This window comes from Balaenoptera borealis (genome assembly GCF_965194805.1).
Source record: "Balaenoptera borealis genome assembly, chromosome: 6".
In the NCBI taxonomy this organism is placed as follows: Eukaryota; Metazoa; Chordata; class Mammalia; order Artiodactyla; family Balaenopteridae; genus Balaenoptera; species Balaenoptera borealis.
The window spans coordinates 67,120,784-67,144,483 of NC_138863.1; the positions used below are offsets into that span (position 1 = coordinate 67,120,784).

Genomic DNA, 23,700 nt, shown 5'->3' on the forward strand with positions numbered 1-23,700 from the left:
GAGTATACTAATGAGAAATGTGTTAAACCTTTTATAATTCGCCTTTAGTAATTTCTGCTGCTATAAAAGTTTGTGGTCATTGGACAATGGAATTTGTATTTCAAGTATGTTGTTTTAACACATATCCATCAGGCTATTAAGTAAATAAATTCATTATTTACACACATGAAGCTAAACATTCCCTAGACAAACTGGTAAAATGCAGTAAAATGACTAAAATGAAAATATCTCTTTTTTTCTCATTGGCCAAAACCACAAAAATGGGATTTTTGTCTTTTCACTGGCAACCCTGAGTACACACAATTTAAATCTTAGAACCTCCAGTTTCCTGTTATCCTTCTCGGTTTGAAAGGAAGGGTGCTTGTTTTACCATTTTGTCCTTAGAGCAGGTAGAAGATTTCAGGTTCTTTAAATGGTGTGTGATTAAGACAAGGTTTCTGAAATACAGTAAGCATTTAAGAAGCAGTTGTTGAATTAATTTTAGCAAAGATCTATGAGTTCCCTGTTTAAGCTATTATGTTTATGCATACTTCAATATTAATAGAGCAAATTTTCTTTTTTTCTTTTAGGTTCTGAACCTCTTTCTGGCCTTATTGTTGAGTTCATTTAGCTCAGACAATCTTGCTGCCACTGATGATGATAATGAAATGAACAATCTCCAGATTGCAGTAGGAAGGATGCAAAAGGGAATTGATTATGTGAAAAATAAGATACAGGAGTGTTTCCAAAAAACCTTTTGCAGAAAGCCAAAAGTTATCGAAATCCATGAAGGCAACAAAATAGAAAGATGTGTGTCCAACAATACTGGAATTGAAATAAGCAAAGAGCTTAATTATCTTAAGGATGGGAATGGAACCACCAGTGGTGTAGGTACTGGAAGCAGTGTTGAAAAATATGTAATTGATGAAAATGATTATATGTCGTTCATAAATAATCCCAGCCTCACTGTAACAGTGCCAATTGCTGTTGGAGAGTCTGACTTTGAAAACTTAAATACTGAAGAGTTCAGCAGTGAGTCAGAACTAGAAGAAAGCAAAGAGGTAAGAATGCTTTTAAAGTTTTTCTTGCATTTCCTATAAAAACCATGCACCACACTTACTTAGTAGTTTTATTGTGCTTATATGCATTATTAAAAAGTGTACTGAAAGTCATATATACAGTAATGTTGGAAAATTATGAGATATTCTTTTTTGAGAATTCCATCCATTGAAATTCCAACTTTCCACAGAAAATCATCATTCTGAATAATTAGTATATTCATCTTCTTGATAGTTTGAAAGTCTGATTAAAAAATGTGGCCTTCCAAAAAACAGATTTTATTTAATGCATTCTATTCTACATTAGATTATGCTCTTTAGAAAAAAAACAATGAACCATATTTTACTGATCATTGTTAAAGTGTTATCTCCTTACTTTCTATAATATATTAAGTTTTGCTATGATTTTTTTTAATGTGAAAGTTTCGTGTAGTTTTTGTTCTCCTCTAAACCTTTTATTGCCTATGATAAGAGTATTATTCATTTATTAAAATTTTACACATATTAAGAAATTAAAAGTAGTACTGATTACATTTTGCCCAGTCAAGGATGAGCAAATCTATAAGGTCTTCCAGATTAACTTGGAAATAGTAAGAACTATTTAGAAAAACTCTACTTAAGGATTACAGTTAAACTGTAGACTGGAAAGCTGTTCTTACTGTCATATTACTACTTATTTAAATGAAAAGAAAGGAAATTGTTCCTCCTGTAGGATTAAAATTCATAGGATCCTATGATAGTAGCTTAGTGGTATTAATTCTGCAATTCTGCATTGTGAAGAACAGGATTAAATTTTTTACTATTACTTATTTATAGACTTCTGATATACCAGTAGGAAGTTAAGTCTAGCACAGGGTTATAAAAGACAGGTTTTAGCATGAGGGTATAAATATTGACATCATAGGAATCAGACAAATGATGTCTGATTCTGTGAGCATATTTGCATATTTTGGAACCTTCTTTTTTTACTCATGTGTCAACAGAATTTGTATAAGTAGTAAGTAGCTGACAGTGTCACAACTGATAGCCTCCTGATCCTTTTTTTCAGGCATTTCAGAGCTTCTGAGATATATTATAATAGTAAATTTGAAAATATTTTGAAAAAGGTAAAAATACATACAAAATGAGGTATAACATTCTTTCTCTGAAATTCTACTCAAAGTCTACTTAGAGAGTTCAATTCTAATTTATGTGTTTCTCATTCTGGTAAAATAAGAATTCAATTCTAATTTTATTTTCCATCACTTGACATAGATTTATTTAAGAAAATCATCAATTAATTAACAAGCATTTATTGAGGACTTTTGTAAATTCAGCACTCTGCTGGATACTAAGGGTAAGGAAGAGTTAAAGGAGAGATTCATAACATAACCCCCTTCAGGGAAATCTCAACATCTTTGAGGAAGCTAATACTAACTCACAAAATTATTAAAAACCTATTAAAAAGGTTAATCCTGTAGGACTGAATACAAGATTATACAAGTATTGAGAACAGCAAGAATATAGCAAATTGTTAAACGGAAGAGATAAAATTGAAGTAGGCCTCAAAATGTGGGTCAAATACATGAACAGAAAGCAAAAAGCAGAAATTTACTAAACAAAAGCCAGAGTTAGAGTGAGCTTAGTATTAAGGTGAAGCAGTGAAATAATCAGCATGTATAAAGTATTGGTTGAAAAGACTGGAAAAATATGTATGGGTGAGTAAGGTAGTTTCAGATTATACAGTCTTTGAAGTTAAGTCAAAGAGCTTGGAATTGGCTGCATAGTCAATAACGTGCTATTTGTTCTGAAGCAGGTGAAAAGCAATAGGAAAGTGATGTTTTATGAAAATTTATTCAATAGCAATAAGTAAAACCGTTTAGAGTGAAAACTGTTACCTTGGGGAATGTGGTAACAATCATTTGATAATAATGAGGTGACAGAATTCTGGGCTAGGGTAGTAAGTATGGGAACTGAGACTAACTGGCTTTTGACCAACCTAGTAAAGAATCTGAGAAATTGGGAAAAGGGTAATGCAACTGTCTGAAATGGCCTTTTTAAGAAGGTTACCAGGTTTATGGGGGAAGAGAAAGAATTCAATTGGGAAATACTGAATTAGAAGTGGGATATAGTGGGAACGAGAGACTGGATGAGCAGTCAGGGTTTAAAAATAGATTTAATAACGCAGATTTCATAATTACCTGATTCCTTGAAAATAGAGGAGTTCCCCAAAGAAGTAATTACAAAGAGAAAATAAGGGAAGACTAGGGACAAGACTAGCTTGGGGTCAAGAAGAGACAGAAAAGCCAAAGAGGTAGAGAAACATTTGCTATGTTAACATCATAGGTTTCATCTCACTGCACTCATGGAAATGATATATCTTAATTTCTTTTTACCAAAAAGTTGGTTTCCAGAATACTTCAAAAACTCACTTTGTTACACAGCAGAAACTAACACAACATTATAAAGCAGTTATACTCCAATAAAGATGTTTAAAAAAAAAAAAACTCTATGATGTCCACAGATATTTCAAATTATTGCTTTAGGAGAATACCACCTAATTGTCATGTCTTTTTTTTAATGACTAAAAAATCATAAATTTGGAACAATGAGATACAATGTCTTCATTTTCAAGTCCTTGAAAACATTTTATTATCTGAACAAAAATTCTTTATTGGGTGATTTTTTTTTTTTATAATCATCTGTCCTCTTCCAAGCTAGTTTTGGATACACGGAATCCAATTACAGAATGTAATAAAATTGTTTAAAGTGTACAGATATATTAGAGGGAAAATACTTAAAAGTAAATATAAAATTAAAACTTTTATAAAGCTAGGATAAAATTTCAGATTATTTTGCACAGTAAAGTTAAATTCAGCAATAAGTTTTATGTGGATGATTTTTTAAATTAGTACCAGAAAAACCTTGAAAGAATAATAGGGCAATTCTCACGTATGCTCACACAAAGTTTAAAAGTACATTTGACCCTTGAACAACACAGGAGTTAGGGGTGTCAACCCTACATCCAGTTGAAAATCCGAGTATAATTTACAGTTGCCCCTCCATATACATGATTTCGTATCTGCACTCCCACATCTGCAAATTCAGCCAACTGAGGATCCTGTAGTACCGTAGTATTTACTATTGAAAAAAATCTATGTGTAAGTGGACCTGCGCAGTTCAAACCTCTGTCATCCAAGGGTCAACTGTACACTGTTTTTTAAAATAAAAGCAAAAATCAGCATTATAGAATAGATTTAAATAAATTCCAGCGAAGTTCAGTCTTGATCTGAAATTTCTGAAAACTGCTGGCATTGAACACAGGTCACATATCAGATTCACATTTATGTTGGCTGGTTGTTCTTTTTTATTAGCTATTGCACACACACACTCATACACACACACACACATACAAATTAAAAATAACGTATCCATAAAGTGGCATTTTGGTTCGCGCTTCTTAGTTTTTTGAACACAAATAGAAAAATAACATTGGCCTGTGCTTTGGGGGACACAAAATATCCTTTCTCTTTGCTGAGAAAGTGAAAAATCATACAAGTTAAACCTAACAGAACGATACATTTCAAAAGAAAGAAAGAAAGGAAGAAAGAAAAGAAAAAAAAATTTGCAACACATTTCTGCTTTAAGAAGAGGCAGTAAATTAATCATTAATTTAGATAGTATTTGAAAACTCTAGCTGCTCTATTCCTTCCATTCATTTTCAAAATATCTAGCTATACCACAGTTGGGGAGAAATGATCTCTAGAAGTTTTTAGAGATAAAAATATGATTTGCTGTTATTATATTATGTAATACATATTTTATATATGTGTATCTATTATATGCACCAGTAACATAAACAGACTGGTATGGAAACGAACATAAAGTTTTGCATGAAAAAAATTTTAAGGAAATTGAAGGCATGGATTTCAAACTAGTGATCCTTTTATTTTGGAAAAACTTGGAATTATACATATCTTGTGACAAGATATAATGTAGAATTTTGTTTTTATATAAACATGATTTCTTGACATTTTTATATAATTATGGATTTTTACAATTTAGTTCTTAAAAGGTTTCATTGTCTTCCCAGGTGAAGGATATAGAATAAATGCTCTTAAGAAGCATATTTGAAATTGAATTCCAAAGCTCAATCTAGGAATATCATACTGTGACCTTCACTGCTTACCATTCTTACTTCTCACAGGGGTAAAATCAAGCTGGAGCCTTCAAGAATGAAACTCTGGTGTTTTTTAACCAGCCAGAGGCTCGTGCCACCACTTTTACCCAGGTTACCCAAGCAAGTTGTACATGTACAATCACTTTCTAAATAAATTTTGACTGGCCTGCATGCTACTCAGCTACGTTCCTTCCCCTGCCATGGCAAGGAAGTGCTAGACGTGCCCAGCTGCTCTCTGCTGAATCGTGTGACACATCACAGCATGGTCAGGCAAGACGGGCAGTCCCAACACCATATTTGATTCTGTTAATGACTTTCCAGTTTAGTCTGTTTAGGCTTTTAAAAGCAATAATTGCATGCTCTATAGGATTTATATCTATTTTAAAACATGATAGAAATGTTTAAAGTTCTAAATAGTTAAGAACTTGAGAGGATGAATATTTTTCTGCTTTTATTTCATTAAAATAAGACCACAACTTTTTGTTGTTGTTGATTCAGCCCTTATAAGTAAACTGTATTACCAAAATGAGCCTCACAGGGTTTGTTTGATAGTGTTGCCATTTTCAGATCATTATATTCAGATCTGTGAATATAATTTTCAACCCATCCAATTCATGTGCTCCAGATAGAAATGTCTGCTTTCATGTTTTGGGGGAAAGCCTCCGTTAAAAAAAAACAGTAAGGTGATCATGAGATTTTGGATATGAAGGGCCATAGTCTGTATACATTTGGGCACCACATATCTTGGATTTTCATGTAGTTTGGGGAAGTTGTTAAGTCATGTGTCTGCCAACCCCTAAGTGATCACTGTAATTAAAAAATGAAAAGCATCATGATACAGGGTAGGAAAAGTTCACTGCATCTTAATATTAAGTAATTGGTTCAGTGTACCCATTTTTTAAAATTTCCCTGATCTACATTAATTTCTCCCTAAATGTTCTACCCAAAACTGAGCAGGCAAAAAAGAGACTTGGAAAATTTCCTACTTTGGATTATTAATTATTGATTATAGTTTTATGAGGAGTAAAGGATATCTCCAAAACTTGCTGTAGGTTTGTGGATGAAATAAATCATTAGTTTATTCTCTTGACTCAACTTTCTCCTGTTACTGGAATCACAGCCAGAGTGAATGTTCTTGTTTGTTTGTTTTTGGGCACACCACATGGCTTGTTGGATCTTAGTTCCCTGACCAGGGATTGAACCCGGGTCCACAGCAGTGAAAGTCCGAGTCTTAACCACTGGACCGCCAGGGAATTCCCCAGAGTGAGTGTTCTTGAAGGCAAATTAAAAAGCAAAAGTGAAAAGTTCATGAGTATTAGCAGTTTTCAAGGCTTTTGGTGAAAAAGAAAAAAACCTAATTAGAGCTTGGGGTTTGTCTGTAGGTTTAATTTATACATACTCTCTTCTTCTTTAGGGATAACTGAGAATTAGTTGTAAAATGAAACCAAAGTCAGACATAAAATTATAAATAAAAAATTTTTTAAAATACAGCCCCTGGTGATTTATGTAATTTTACTTAAAATGACTTTTTAGTTTTAGGAGTAAAACAAGATTATTAGTCATTGAAGAAAATCTGATTATTTTTTCTTCACAAGCAGGGCAGAATTAAATGGTACTGGAAAATTATCTTTTACACCATGTTTATAACAGGATTCCCTCTTTTTCAAAGCCGTTATGGAAACTTTGAAAATGATGCTTGACTAAGGTCCCAAGCACGTACCCTTCTAGAAAAGGCCCTGTGGTCTGTTTTCAGAATCTGGAGAGCAATGGGAGAATACCTCTAGCTTCCCATTTCTGTTAACGTTCTCAGTGTCTTCCAAATGCTCTCTGTGAAACTGAATGTGACGCAACTCTTTCAGAGGCACAGATGGGAGTGTGAATAGCCATTTTAAACCTATCTTGACCTTTAGAGAATGGTTTTGGTGCTTCAGTGTACTTCTGCTGAAATAAAAATTAAGGCAAGTTTAGATGGAAATTTTTGTATTATCTTCTTAACATAAATCAGCTTTTTCTTTTGCCTGCTGGATGCCCTTTTACCTTATTCTTCAACTACCATATAATTATTGTCAGTTTCCTATATTATGTTCTTAATAAGACTCTTTTAAAATAAAAGGTGCATCAGGGGTGTTACACATTTAAAATATGTTAAGGCCAAACAAAACAGAGATGGTTTATATTTTTAACCATTCAATAAGTGGTCCAGAAAAAAAAGAGCCATTGGTTTTAGTCGTGTTCTTCCTGCCTTGGATATGCAGCCCAGTGACCTCACTGTGTGGCTACCTGTCCTTCAAATGAAATATAATAAGTCAAGATATGGATATGCATATCCAAAAGATCAGACTAAGGCCCTGATAGATTGTGTAACCAAAAGATTTTCTTCTTTTACTTTCAAGACAAAACCCAGAAGTTTTGAAAGAAATGGCTAGATTTTAAAGGCAGTCTGTAATGGCTGAATCTTTTATTTTTGCCTTTTGAATTATACAGCAGTTTGTGAGAGTCAAACATCTGATAGGTGACTGAAAATAAATGAAATGTGAGCGCATTTCGGTGGAAGTAGGCCAGTTGCTAACATTCTCTTCTATTTCTGAAAGTTAAATTTCACTATTTAATTGGATAAAAATTGAGCAATATTCGCCATAAGGGGGGATTTCTATATAAGTTCATGTTATCGGGGGAAAATGGCCTTTTTGGGTGCTGATTCCGTCATTTCTTACCAGTAGTATTTGCAGCTAACCTTGAAAACTTCACATTCAGGTGCCATGTCTTTGAGAATATGGCCCTTAGACCAGTGTGCGGCTTCCACAGCACTGCGCCGGGCTTCTGCTACAGCCAGGCATGCTTCCTGTGGCTGAATTAGGCCTGGAGAATGTTGCATCTTCAAACCTGCTTTCCAGTGTGCGTTTGTAGAGCATAAGTCATCATCCCTCTGTAGGCTCAGTAGTTTCTACAAGGGATGGAAGAATCTAGCCTTAAGTGCCATAAAATACTGGACGGATAGGGAGAAAACAGTACAAGAAAACAAGTGATGAGCTTGTAGTATGTGGTTTTCTATGGAAGCTTTCTACTGTTATGCCTATATACCTAATTACATGTTTATAACTACTTCAGAACAAGTATTAATTTTAGTTATTTAGTATAGTCATCAAGTTCCTTAATGTGGAAAATTTCATTTCAGGTTTCTTTTTTTTTTTTATCATTTTAGTAGCACAGCTATGGCAATTTAAAGAAAGTAAGTTATTCTTTGTATTTATCATCAGTCACCTGCTTTTAAATCAGTTATGTGTTTTTAAATAAAATTTGGAAGTCATTTTGGTATGGCTATGATGAAATGTATGACAAACTACCCTCTACCAGAGTATGAATGCCAAAGTGTTGAACTTAATTAGAAATGTTTAGATTATGAAGATAGTATTATATCCATGTATAGAATTTTAAATGCTTAAGTAGTTTTCTAGGATATAAATTTCAAAATTTAAAAACACAGCAGTATAATTCTTTATGTTTCCAGTGACTAAAGCTTATCAGGCAGTATATCTGAATTGGTAAGTTGTTGTAACTTAATAAGAACACAGCCTAAGCTTTAATTTATAAATGTAGGTAAATTCACAACTTTAAAATGTTTATGTAGTTGATACAATATTTTTATAACTTCATAGGATAAAGTATATGTACTTTCTTATGACAAAAATGTGGCCTATGAAGATTACACCATGAATAAGCCTGACTCTCCAACTAGCAGGAATTAACTTTATGCCAACTTTCATAGGAAAAGGAGCCTCCCACAAAACACTTTTTAGTGGCAGAAACACTAGCCTACCAACTATTTTTTAAACCTTGGTTCATTAAGTCTCTGTCTAAACATTCCTTAAGGAGTTTTGCAGAGCATAAGGTTAATGAGCTTATCCTTATAATCAGAAAAACTCCTGGATAACGGTGAAGCAATTCTGCATGTAAAATGGGTTCTGCTCATTTGAGAAGAGCAGAATACATGCAGAGTTTTTTTCTGTCTGTTTTCAAAAGACATGCTATGCTTCATAACGCCAGGCAGATAGAGGTAAACTAACTCACACACAGACCCTTTCTGCTTTACAATGTACATAACCTCCATAGCCATTTAGAAAATTGAAATTATTTGTATTTTAACATACTAACCACATTCACAAACGTTTACCATCTAAAGACAGTACCAATAACAAAGACACATCCAGAGGTCAATACTTGGTAAACGGTGGATACAATTGTCATTCAGATTAATGGCCACCATTACTTGTGCTGTGAAGGATTTGCTTTAAATATTTGTATTTAAATATAAGACACTTGTGTAATACATGGCAGAGAATTATAATGCAAAAAATTGAACATTTCACAACTCTATTAACAGTGGTAAAATAAGAAGTGAAGGGTGAGTATATTTTCTAAAGTTTTCAAATGGAAAAGTATATGTGTATTTGCGTGTGTATACATATATACTTATTACTTTCTTCCTTCAGATTTCTTTATTGAATGTTTGCCAATATTTTAGAGAAACATTTTGGAAATATGTGTTTTTATCACTAAAATATCATTAATAATTCCTATTCATTAAAAAATGCATTTTCTAATACAATTAAACAGACTTCTATAAAGGCCACAATTGAGTTACATATCAAAATGAAGAGATCAAATTATCTAAACACTATAATTCTCTCTATAAGAGTAACAACAAAATGCATTCAATCATTCATTTATTCATTTTTCATAAATTCAACATAACCATTTAGTGTCTATTTTATGCTTGGATCTTTCGGTGTATAGATGTATATTTGTGTATGTGTGTACATTTTAATATATATGCACATAAATATACAATTTTATGTATATATATAATTCATATACATATATTTATGAGAATATTTGGTCAAAGCAAACAAGTATTATGGGCAAAACGTTCTATAAAATTTAGCATGGAGAAATCATAAGAAAGAAAGGCTTCATGGAAAAGGTGGATTGTGACCAGGCTCAGAAGAAATTATTCAGCTTGGATTGGCCAAGAGGAAGAAGAAACATGAAGCTTTTTATAACTAACCTCAAAATAATTTGGTTTCTTACTGGTTTTATTTATACAGTGGATATTATTGCTGCCACTCATCAAATGTCATAGTGTCCAACCCATAAACCACCAATGAAATTGGAAGGGAAGAATTATCTAGTATTTTCTTGGTTATACCAGAAGCTGCTGCAATTCTATCCAGCAGTAGCTTTCCTGGGATTTTCTTAAAAGAATAAAGATATTCTGGCTGTAAGAAGCAGAAAAATGCTGAGAGAAGAAAATATGTCTTGACCTTCCACCTCTCCAAAAAGTAGAGGATTTTAATGGTAAAAATTCTTGTACTCTAATGATCCTAAGAACCATCGGCCATAATCGATGGCCTAGTCTCTCTTTAGCATACTCCAGACTAGGAGATATTTTATTATAGAACTATATTTGACTTAGGGTAACTTTCATAATATATTTAATTGGACATGGTTAACATCACCCTCAAAGTAATACCACAGAAAATATCATCTGGATACTACTCTTCCATGTTCACATTATAAAGTATTAAACTACATTTGCATGGTGATTTCAAAAAATCAAGAATTTTGAGCCAAATTTCCTTCGATATGACTGATGCTTAGGGAGTTATCCAGGTATTTTTCAGTAACACATTAACTCTTCCAGAGGGTTAGGGCAGAGTGACCCTATCACTCAGCTACTAAAGTTAATGGGGCCTTTGAAACCATTAACATGTCCATGTTCTTTCATTCTAAAAGTTTTACATTCCCTGGGTTGTGCTGTATGTCATGTCTTTGCATCACTTTTCATAAAGCATTGTATAACCATAACGTCTTCCCAAGTGGTATCAGAGTACTTATTAGATATTTATTCTTGCAACACTAAAGTGGCTCTTCCTAGACATGTGGCATGTCACAATAATTTTTTTAAAGGAAAAATTCACAGCCTGATCACATGTTGAATTCGGAATGTGCTCCTAATGAAAGTCTATACAGATTTTGAACAATATCATTTATGAAGAAATTTCCATTTCGTTTAGAATTCTTTGGCAAGTATTGGATTCATTTAAGCAGTTCAAAAAAGGGAGAGAAAGAGAAAGACAGATCTATCATTTTTCTGCTAGTAAAGTAAAAAGAAAATTATGTAAGCCAGAGAAAAATATAGCTCAAAGTTGAACTATAATGACTGTGACTAATGTTAATGTGCCACTCTTCCTTTCTAAAATTACAGAAACATGGACAGTAGTTACAGACAACTGGTAATGTTCTTTGCCCTATGAAAATTTCCATTGAAGAGTGGAAATTACAATTTGATTTGAAGCATTTTAATTAATATAATCAATAGTGAATGTCAGCATACCAAACTTTTATTAAACTATTCTTGATTTGGCCTGAGTGTTGATGTATTAAATTATTTTCATATAGCATCCATAGACAAACAGAGATCATAAACAAGTTAATCAGTATAATCACTCCCTTCCAAATCACCCACACTGAATGCTGTCTAACCATTTTTTGTCTGATTCAACTTAGTATTTACATTGTTTTAAACAATAGGACTTCAAGTATGTTAAATTATTAGTACATAATTATCAGTACTGTTAACAGAGTCAAATGCTATCACTACCACCACCATTTTTTCACACCATCACAGAGCATTTCCAAATTAGCTGAATAAAAGGGGAGAAAAATCACATCTTTGCAATGGGGTTTTGTTTCCAGAAATTAAATGCAACCAGCTCATCTGAAGGAAGTACAGTTGATGTTGCTCCGCCCCGAGAAGGTGAACAAGCTGAAATGGAACCCGAGGAAGACCTTAAGCCAGAAGCTTGTTTTACTGAAGGTAAACAAGCTCTAATATGGTTAAATGCAATCTCCCTTCTTTCCTTACAGAGACTAAATATACCTCATTTGAAGGAAATACTTCAAAGAAACGGTGAAGGCATATTTATCTTTGTTTTCCTCTTTTCTTCTAAAAAGTTAATTTATCTGTATTTCCTGATTATACTATAGCAGCTACTGTGCCTGGACAATTAAGATAATTTGACATGTCCTTTCTTTCATCCTCCAGAATGTGGAGAAGTGAACCCTAGAAGATAAATGGCATTCTGGAACATCATCTCATTATTGATAAAGCAATCCCTTCAGACCTCATTGGCAATGTTGTGATTTGATTTATAGATGCTGCAATAATTACATTCCATCTCTTACAGTTTCAAATGTGGTGAACTTGGGCTGTGACCAGAGCTGTTTGGGGATATAGATGTGCTCTAGAGCCTTGTCAGGGAGACTAGCAGTTATTCTCACAGTGACCAGTACAGTGGCTAGCACACAAATCAATAAAGTTTGCTGATTCAGTGTGATTGGATTGAATCCCATAAGTAGTAACTCAGAGCAGAAGAGTGGATGGAAGTTAGAAATAACATGAAAGCTAAGAGCAGGAGGACAAAGGAAGAGAGATACTGACTGACAAGATGAGTCATAGGTGTGACTAAGAAAAGCACTGAGGCTGGAAATAAATAGCTTGGGAAAACTGACAGTGGATGATACCTAGGGAGACAGGGGAATTTTCTGTGTGAAAAGAAGTGTGTAAAATTCCAGGATCACATCCAAAAATGAATAAACAATTTGAATATGCAGTTTCTCCCCAAACCTGAGAGATGTTCTTGTCCATGATTGGCCTTGAGGCAAAGAGAGATCCTAAGCAGTGTTAAAGAATGGAACCATTTATACTCAAGCAGCTCTTGGTAAAGTAATTCTTTGATTCTAGGTAGCTGGCTGATATGTAAGTCTGAGAATGATTCACTATACAGGAGGGATGCTGAAGATAACTAAGGAATGAAGTAGCCAGCTGCTGTATAAAATGATGATCTGAGACTAGGATTGGGGAGGGAGCAACAAAGTTTATTTCTTCCTATTTAAGATTGAAATATATTTTTCTAATGTATTATATTTAATGTTATCTTTTAGGATGTATTAAAAAGTTTCCATTCTGTCAAGTAAGTATAGAAGAAGGCAAAGGAAAAGTCTGGTGGAATCTTCGGAAAACCTGCTATAGCATTGTTGAACACAACTGGTTTGAGACTTTCATTGTCTTCATGATCCTTCTCAGTAGTGGTGCTTTGGTAAGTGTAACACATTATTGGCAAGAATCAGGTTCTAGTGAAATAGCTTATCTCCAAAAATACTAGAAGCATACACTTAGTTTAAGGAGCAAAACAAGAGGTATATTTGTACCTTGCAGAGCTTGGCACCCAGGGTTTAACTATGCAAAATTCATTACAGAATAAATTAGAACCATGAGCAGCCAGATGGAATTTCTCATCTGGTGCTTTTCTAACAGATGTTTTCCTTATTGAGACAACCATTTCCAGGGACATTCTGTAACTACATTACCTTCCATGTCAAATCCCATCCAGTTCTCCCAAATAATCATAGTAATATTTATGGACTAAAAGTGTATTTTTTTTATGTCTAATCAATTTATTCTTTCAAAATGAGCCAGATCATTCAGAGAATTGATGAAAGTAAGGTTGGAATAGGCCAAGTCTATCCCTCGTTAACAGAACTTCTAGATATTTTCTGAGTTCATATTACTTCTCTAAAAGCATGTCTTTGTAGAAGTAATTGACATACAGATTTTGGGGTGAGAGGCAGAGAAGAAAGCACAAACTAAATCAGTAAAGATATTGACATTTTCCATTAGTTTTAGTCTTTAGATTTTGTCTGGTTCCACATTTGTCTGATATTAGCCAATATTTATCAAATTAGTGCTTTGTGCCAAGCATTCTACTAAGAATTTTATCAAGTATTTGGTGGAGGCAAGCCATTCAAATAAAATAAAAGCATTCTTGATTCACAGGCTTTTGAAGATATATACATTGAACAACGAAAAACTATCAAAACCATGCTAGAATATGCTGACAAGGTCTTCACTTATATATTCATCCTGGAAATGCTTCTCAAATGGGTAGCTTATGGATTTCAAACCTATTTCACTAATGCCTGGTGCTGGCTAGATTTCTTGATTGTTGATGTAAGTATCCTAAGTGATTTTTATGAAATTATTCTTAAAAGAGGCAAGTTTGACATTTCATATATTTCTATAATTAAAACCTTGACTTTAATTAGACCCTAGTTTCACTAATTCTGACACAATTATGCAATTATCTTTTCAAAAAACTACAAAAAAATGCAAAAATGAGGTAAGTCTCATGGGAAAGCAGTAGAAAAGGTCCTAAAAATGTGGACAGTGGTAAGAGAAAACACAGAGAGAGTTGTTCTATGCCACAAGCAAATAGCTCTTCTTTTTCTGAAAATTAAGGATCTCAAGGTAAGGAATACCTAAAAATCTGTTAATTGACAGATTATTATCTAGCTTATTAACAGTTCAATTGAAAAAAAAAATCTCCAGGAGGTAAAATCAAGACAGATTTGGGGCCAGGAATTGTCAGAATTGCACTCTAATCCCTTACTAGAGTGTACGTTACTAAATAATGTTAAAATAACCTATTCACTGTATTCATTCAGCCACAAACCCACAGAGACAATAAAATGTATTTCCATTCTTAAATCAGTAGTTAGATATCTCAGTAGCTAATGAAATATTTACCATGCAAAGAGATAGGTGTAGAAGCCCTGTTCTGAATCTGATTACCCTGAGGTGGGTAGTCACAGGAACATTGCCAATAACGAGACCTGACTTGCAGCCTACTTTTTTATTCCAAGTAATGGAGAGGCACTGGGGCAAAATGAGAGTCAACTGGTCCTTTGCAGTCTGTGATGTTCCATTGCACAAGGCTTCTCAGCCTCCTCCACCTCAAAAAGGTGCTTTAAGCACTATCTCTAGCTGTTTCCCAGCAATCATAAAGCACTTTATTTTTAGTTGTAACGCTTGCCACTATGAATCAATGATTGTCATTATGTGTGCATTCATTCTTTTTATCGTCTTTGACAAGTGTGGGCTTATCTAAATTCTACTCCCCTTTCTCCCATACATACATACTCATAGTTCTATAACCAAAATGTGTTTAACCCTTTGAGTTGAGAAGAAATCTGGTGCCAAGTCACTATTAATAGATCAGAAATGACTTCCAACTTCCCGTGTCTGGTCTTTAATGAATAATAGAGATGAATCTCAATACTGTCCTGAAAAGTCTCCAAACAGGGAAGTTTAATATTTTCATATTCTGCAGCTTGAATGGACCTTAAAGAATATCTAGGCTCTATTCTACCCAGTCTTCTAAACAATTTATTGTAAACTAAAGCCTCAGTTTAAAGAATTTTCCTTAGATAGCACAACTACTTAGTAACAAAGTTGAGATTAGTGTCCTAATTTCGTAATTCTCAATTCAGTGCTCCTTTACCCTATAGATTTCTTATCTAACTGGTACAAATGTTACATTTATATTTTCATACTGGCTTTGGAATTCAGCATTTATGATCTCCAGCTTTTCCCTGAAATGATGGAACACGAAATACATAATATTCTCTGGTTCAAAAAAATTTTGTCATGTATGAAGATCACTTACAAATGTGATAGAACTTCTCCAGAAAATTCTGAAATTTACTAAAATATTTTCATTTACTGAAAAATTTACATTCACTGAAACACTTACTACATTGTACTTAAGTCCGTGTATTTCCCTCATATAGAAGAAATAAATATGATGCAAAAATCTGTCAAGGTTTTGTATCATGTTTGAATCCTTAGAAACCTAATATAGACACTTAGTTAGCTACAGAATAATGTCAAAGAATGGTGCCCCCCAAATTACTTCCCTTTTAGTAAGTTTAATTTAGTAAAATGGAACTGGGTACCTTTGGGTAAGTTATGTAATTAAATGGGTCTATCTTCTTCTTTTCCCAAAGCAGGGACTAAAATGTGTGAATTCATGTAACCTCAACTAACAACTTGTTCTCAGACCACTGGGTCCAATAAGCTAAAGTAAACATAGAGTTAAAACAGTTTTTGAAAGTACAAGTAAAACATACTTAAAAGGGTTTCACAGTCCATAAGATATATTGCTATACCAACTAAGCAGTCACAGAAAGCTCAAAACAAAACAAAGCAAAACCCCAAAAACTGAAGTATAAGTGAAGTAACTTCAAACCAGAAGAAATACACTTTCAAACCTGGAGAAATTTATCTATGTAAAATTTATCTATCTTCAATTCTCTACCTAAAAATAAAAGTATTGGGTTATCTCTCCAACCTCCGTTAACATTCATTCATTGATCTAATAAATATTTTGAGCACCTAATAAGGGCCACATGCTATTTTAGATAAAGGAGATATGAACAAGACAAATCAAGCCCTGTTAGATCTACAGGATCTAACACTCTAGGAGAGAGTGGAACAGACAGTAAAGATGTAAACAAATAAAATCCAAAAATAAGATAAAAGCAGATGGTGATCACTGCTATGAAAGAAAACAGGATAACAGGATAGAGAATGACTGCAGAGTGGGGAGCAGGAGAGTTTTACCCAGAGTCTCTATGGAAGGTGTCTTTGATGAGGTAAATGATGAGAAGGTAAATGATGAGAAAGAGTGTCTCAGTCCATTTGGGCTGCTGTAACAGAATACCATAGACTTAGTGACCTATAAACAACAGAATTTATTTCTCACAGTTCTGGAGGCTGCAAAGTCCCAGAATAAAGCGCCAGCAGATTCAATGTCTGGTGAGAGCCTGCTTCCTGATTCATAGGCAGCAGTTTTCACATACAGGAAGGGGGGCAAGCAAGCTCTCTGGGGTGTCTTTTATAAATAAGGGCACTAATCCCATTCATGAGGGCTCTGCCTTCATGACCTAATACCCTCCCAAAGACCCCACCTCCAAATACCTTCACACTGGGGATTAGGTTTCAAATATGAACTTTGGGGGGGACATAAACATTCAGTCTATAACAATGGGACAGTTATTTGAAGACCTGAGGGAATAGAAAAGAACAATCTCAAGGCGCCGAAGTATGAGCCAGGGACACTCAAGAGACAGAAGAAAAACTGTTGTGCTTGTGTGCGATGAAACACAGGCAAGAGTAATAGACACTGAATTCAGAAAGGCACCTAGAGGCCATGGTAAGAAGTTCATGTTTTACTGTAATTTAATGTATATTGTACATATTATGTAATTTAATGTATATTGATTACAGTTACAATGGGAAACTCAAGGGAGAAAGGGTGAGCAGGGATCTGTTCTACTGTTTTTAAATTATCGCATCTGGCTACGGGGAAGGAACAGCAAAAAAGTCAAAGCAGGGAGATCAATTAGGGAGCTGTGTTAATAATCTAGGAAAGAGAGACTATGTCTTAGACTAAGGTGATGAGACTTACTGATGAACTGGATGTATGATATGAAGAAAAGGGAGAATTCAATGAACAGAGTTTCTTTCAATCTGAACAAATGGGTAGAAGATGAAACCATTAACTGGAATGGGTAAGATCAGAAAACAGGCTTGACAGGGCAAGCAGATGGTAGGTGGAAGAGGGATGTACTAAGTTTGAGATGCCAATTAGACATTCAAGAGTACACGGTGAGTTTTACACAAGTCTCGAGTTCTGAAGAGAATCTAACACCTGATTATGGATTTAGCAGTCATCAGGAAAGAGATGACATTTGAAATCATGAACCTGGATTAGCTCACCTAGGCAGAGAATGCAAGTTGACAAACAAAAGAGCCCAGACCAAACTCTGGAGACACTTCAACATTTAGAAGTTGGGCAAAAGAGAAGGAACCAGTAAATTAGATTGAGAAGTAGCAATTAGAAGAAAAAGGAAAACAGAATATACATGGTATCACAGAAGCCCAGAGAAGGATAGCTGGTTTTTTCCAAAGGAGAGGTGATCAGTTTTGTCAAAGGCTGCAAGGAGGTCAAGTGACATGAGTACTGAGAAATGACACTTAGATTTGGCAGAATAGACGTCACTGCTGTCATGGCTAAGAGATGTCTCATGGAAGTATGGGGATAAAGTACTAGAAATATTGGTAAGATTGAGGAAAGAATGGAGGCGAGGAGATAGAGAGAGCAAGTATGATCATTCAGGTTGGAATAAAGTAGGACAACTTAACCCATGCCTTTGTTGTCAGAATACCACACTAGATGGACCACTTTTTCTAACTCTGTATAATTATTTTCCCCTATCCAAAGGCAAAAGATACTATCTTCATATGAAAACCAAACTATCCTGTATTATAACTATACAAGCTATACTTTAGATGCTATTATTATCCACAGAATGAATTAAACATGTGATCATAATTTATTGAAAAAAATTCACATTTCTTGTGGTCCTTATGGATTTTTGCATAAGTGTCATTCCTAAGAAAATTCATTGAGCATCTATCATGACAACTTCAAATTTGGTTCTAAATTATCCTAAGGTGCTAATGTGTCCAAAACACACTCTTGGTAAAGATTCAACCATCATGAAATATTTATTGTCCACAAGTGATTTCCACTTTACAGACAGCACAGGTTGCTGATGTGGTTGAAATGAGATGCTTGATGTCTGCTACTCAGACATCCTGCTTGCTCAAGGGCTCCTTAGAATCCTCATCAGCTGCTCTGCTGAAGTGAATAAAAGCAGAATAGGGACATTTTCTGATTCTAATATGTATTTACAGTTGCCATCAACCTCTAGAATCTGGTGATCCTGGCCATTCTTGACATTTATTCTTGACATATCAGCATCCTCAATAATGAAGCCAGAATTGTTATTAATATTAGTAGCCACAATAAGATGCCTAGGACTTCCTGAGCACTTACTGTGGGAATAGCACTAATTCAGAGCCTTACCTAATAATAAAGAAAATTGGTAACCCTGATTTAATGCTTACTGTGTACAATTGCTGCTAAAATCACTTTACATATGTTAATTCATCTAATCTTCAAAACTCTATGAGTTAGAAACCATAATTATTCTCATTTTGCAGATGGGGAAACTAAGACAAAGAAAAGTTGTTACTTGTAAACACAGTAAGTAAGAAAGAGGCTAAGCTGGATTTTGTAACCAAGGAATCTGGCTCTAATGACCGTGCTTCCTAACCCCTACATTACCAACCTCATTATCAATATCTCTTTAATTATACAGTATTTATTAATCTCTTAACAATAAGATGTAATTCTTATTATTATCTCTATTTTGCTACTGATAAAATGAGGTTTAGAGATGTCACACAGCTATTAGGTCAGAGCTACCTCTGTCTAGCACTGTGCTCTTTCTTTGCCCCATATTTTGCAACAGAGCACAGATATATGTAAAATGTCATGTTGCACTAGTCAAAGAGTTCCCACATTACACTCTGAAGGTGGCTGCCTTTGGTGGTGGTGAATGAAAACAATAAGATGCCTTGCTAATATGGACACACCTGCCTTGAATTTCACCTGGAGCTCTTGTGGAAATATTTGATTAAATTAAGAACTTTGAGGTAAAGGAACTGAATAGCTATAAATTATTATCATTTCATATCAATTTCTGATCTCTCTTCAAACATACTTCCATGTAAACAGTCTAGTATGTGCTTTGGCTTTTTCTACAAATGTCTCCTAATAGGAATGACTCACTTTCTTCCTTTTCAGGAAGAATTTAATTCTTTTAGCATTATCAATTTATTAATAAGAACATTTTTTCACTGGTTAGTTTTAAAGAGATAATCCTGTTAATTTAACAGCATAAATTCTATATTCCAGTTTTTAAAAGATTATGACTTTTAGCCAATACTGGTCTTTCCTTAAACCCCAATTCACATTTCTAATTGCTTCCTAGATAATACCTACTGATACTCCTCCTGACTGAGTACATTCATTATTTTTTCCCTCCAGTCATGAATTTCTTCCTGAATGTCCTGTTAAGTCTGGTAGTGGTATATTTATGAAGCTAAGCTAAATGTCATCTTCAGCCTCTCCCTTTCTTTCACCCCTCACAGTCAATCAATCAGCAAATTCTACTTCAAATTACCAACTAAAAAATGAATTGGAGGTCTGGACCCTCCTCTTCAACAACACACCAACATCACAATGACTAACTGGACCAAGCAATGGCTTTTTTTTTCTTTTTAACATCTTTATTGGGGTATAATTGCTTTAAAATGGTGTGTTAGTTTCTGCTTTATAACAAAGTGAATCAGATATACATATACATATATACCCATATGTCCTCCCTCTTGCGTCTCCCTCCCACCCTCCCTATCCCACCCCTCTAGGTGGTCACAAAGCACTGAGCTGCTTTATAAATGTTCTCCCTGCCTCTAATCATGACCTCGTTAAATACCTCCCTTCGGAAGATCCACGTGGCTCTTTCTTTTTCTAAAAGCCTTCCCATGGGATATCGTACCAGCTCATCACTGCTATGATTCTAAGCAGTGACAGTAAAGGCAGATAAGGGCTCTCATGGATAATATTAATAACGATTAACCTTTGCTTTAATTCATTTAATCATCACAACAACCACTGAGGTATCCACTGTTATGATCCCAATTTTGTAGATGAGGAAACTGAGACACGGAGTAATTACTTAGCTATTAAGTGACTTTATAACATATGTTCATTATGTAAAATGTCAAAAACAACTCCTATTTTCCTAGAAAAAAACAATAATTAAACCTAAGCACAGATTCACAATTACATACCCCATAAGTAATCATGCTCACTATCAATCAGACTAGCACTTTTACCAGTATTTTACCAGTAGAGTACTTGATTAAAGATGATGCCTCCATTAGTAAAGATACTGTGATTTATCTTCTCAACATGAATAACATGTAGCGTTATATTGCTTTAATCATCTTGAAATTACTGAATTATGGAATTCCAGGAAGGAAGTAAACTTAGAAATCACCTGATTCAAAGTCCTCGTTTTTAAAAAAATGGTGTTTGGAATATTTCAGTGAAATTCCTATGGAACCCATGGTGTCTACATGACACAGTGCAGTCCCCAGCGATGCACCACCAGAATTTACTCATCCATTCCCCAGGAATGAGCACTTAGATTATCTCGTTTCCCTCTGCCACAAACAATACCATAATTACCAAGATGCTCACTTTTACATGTCTGGTGAACATTATGAATTTTCTAATCATGTAAAAAGTTATAGACAAATAAATAAACTATAAAAGCCTAAGATAAAAGTAGAAGAATGTCAAAAGCAAAGAGGCAGCCTTGAGTTACAGACTTCCCTTACATAAAAGTGTAAGGACTTTCATTCCTGACTGACACTGCATACGAACTGTTCTTCACTTCTCAGACACTGGATGGTCTTCACTCCATTCCTACCATAAACCTTACCCATCCCAGCTGATCCAATCCTGCCATCTCCAGTATTCCCAACCTCCCATCTTCGTTAAGAGCCCTCTGCCACCACTTCCATGGAAGATTTGTACCTGTTCCCTCACCATCACCTGAGCCCCTTTTTAGAAGCTGCTTAGCCGACTGTTCTGGAGTAGAAGGAAGGAGGTATGCACTTAGCAATCTGAAACTCTAGGTGCCCTTCTCTAGGAAATACTGAGTTAGTCCACATGCTATTTAAACCCTATGGTACTATTAACGGAAAACCCTCCATTGCACGATGTATCAAAGAGGCTTTTGTCGTCTCACAAGGAAACCCAACCACAATGCGGATTATTGTTGCTACGTTCTGACCTCTGTAACAAATACAGATTTTACTTTGTAAGCCGTGAAGGAGTATTACTCCATTCTGCTCTCTGGCAGGGCTGGAGAGGGGTGGGTGAAGGGACTCAAGAATGTCCAGCTTCCCTATATAGAGACTTTGAATCGATTCTGTTTTCAGTGCCATCCATTAACCCCCTGTTTCAGAAGAACACAGGGCCTCCATGTCCAGAGCCTTTTCAGAGTCCATTGGAACAATTTGACTTACTTCTTCAGGCACTTGGGTTTCTGCTGCTGCTTTTGCTCTGCTGAGAAAGTAATCATTCCGGTGTGCTTTATTTTTTCAAACTCCAGAAATTTTTTAAAATTCTCTTCCTTCTTGTCTCTTCTTGCATTCTCTTTGTATTGTTTTGCTTTCCTTCGAGTTAAATTTCAATAAGGAGTATAAATAAATATGTTGTTCAAACAAATATATTAAAATGAAAGTTTAGAGGGAATTTGTATGTTATACTATTTGGTTAATGACCTTTTTGTTACTGATTTGTATGACCTCTTTTTACATTAAGGAAATTTACTATTTCGTCACATGTGGTATGACTATTTTGCTGATTTGGGCTTTTGTCTCTTGAGCTTTTTTTGTCATGTGAAAATGTTTTCATATTGGTTTAGTCAAATTTATCAGCCTTTTTCTCCCTTTTTGGTTTTTCTCATGCTTAGAAGACCATTTGCTTTAAAGATTATTAAAACATTTTGTCATGCTTTTTCCCTCAGCTTTACTGTTTGAGTTTTGTTTCTTCATCCATTTTTATGTTTTAATTTTTTATTTTTATTTTTTTAATTTATTTATGGCTGTGTTGGGTCTTCGTTTCTGTGCGAGGGCCCTCTCCAGTTGCGGCAAGTGGAGGCCACTCTTCATCGCAGTGCGCGGGCCTCTCACTATCGCGGCCTCTCTTGTTGCGGAGCACAGGCTCCAGACGCGCAGGCTCAGTAATTGTGGCTCACGGGCTTAGTTGCTCCGCGGCATGTGGGATCTTCCCAGACCAGGGCTCGAACCCGTGTCCCCTGCATTGGCAGGCAGATTCTCAACCACTGCGCCACCAGGGAAGCCCTGTTTTAATTTTTGATCAGTCTGGAACTTATTTTGGTGTAAGGTGTGAGGCGAGACTCCAATTCTATCTTCCTCAAAATGGTTTCTCATTTTAGTTGTTTCTTTCACCTCTCATTTAAAATGCTACCCTTTTCTATATGCTAAATCTTGGTATGCCAGTATGCCTTGGGTCTAATTTGGGTTTGTTTAATTCACTTCTTTGTCTACTAATATGACAGCTTTAATTTTTGCAGATCTATAATTAGCTTTAATATCAGGTGGAATTTGTCCTTTCTGATTGCTCTTCTTCTTAAAACAATATTTTAGATTATTCTTATACTTTTATTTTTCCTTGTTAATATTTTAAAGTTTGTGTAGTTTCAAAAGACACATATAAACATTAAAAAATTAATATGAAAAAATATACTAGAACCAAAAATAATTATATTATTGTTTATAATAGTTTTTCACTTTATTCCCCTGATTTTTTGAGGTCAACAATAACATATATGTAAATAATGGCTTCTTCCACTTTTCTAATTGTTATAGCTCTTATTTCTTTTTCCAGAAAGTGTTAAATAATAATGTTGCTAGTGGACATATTTTTTTATTTCTGGTTTTAATGAGAATGCTTCTAAATTTCTCCATCAAAAATTAAGCAAGGCTTTGCATTGAAATGTATCATCTCAATGTACGGAGGTGATCATATGGTGTTAATCTTTTAACTGCTTATACTGAATTTAAAAAATTATCTTTAGCCATTCTAAGGGAAATAA

The 23,700-nt window shown here is 34.6% G+C and overlaps 1 protein-coding gene across 17 annotated transcripts in view; it reads left to right on the forward strand.

Moving 5' to 3' along the window:
- LOC309630239 (sodium channel protein type 3 subunit alpha) overlaps positions 1-23,700 on the forward strand; it is a 117,612-nt gene that overhangs the window by 78,703 nt on the left and 15,209 nt on the right. For 16 of the 17 annotated variants that reach the window (XM_082395204.1, XM_082395206.1, XM_082395208.1 and 13 more), the window contains 4 exons: positions 570-1,040; positions 11,953-12,073; positions 13,201-13,355; positions 14,093-14,266. In XM_082395204.1, the coding sequence (XP_082251330.1) occupies positions 570-1,040; positions 11,953-12,073; positions 13,201-13,355; positions 14,093-14,266 (921 nt within the window). The remainder of the gene's footprint in view (positions 1-569; positions 1,041-11,952; positions 12,074-13,200; positions 13,356-14,092; positions 14,267-23,700) is intronic. The other variant, XM_082395193.1, reaches the window with a different exon arrangement.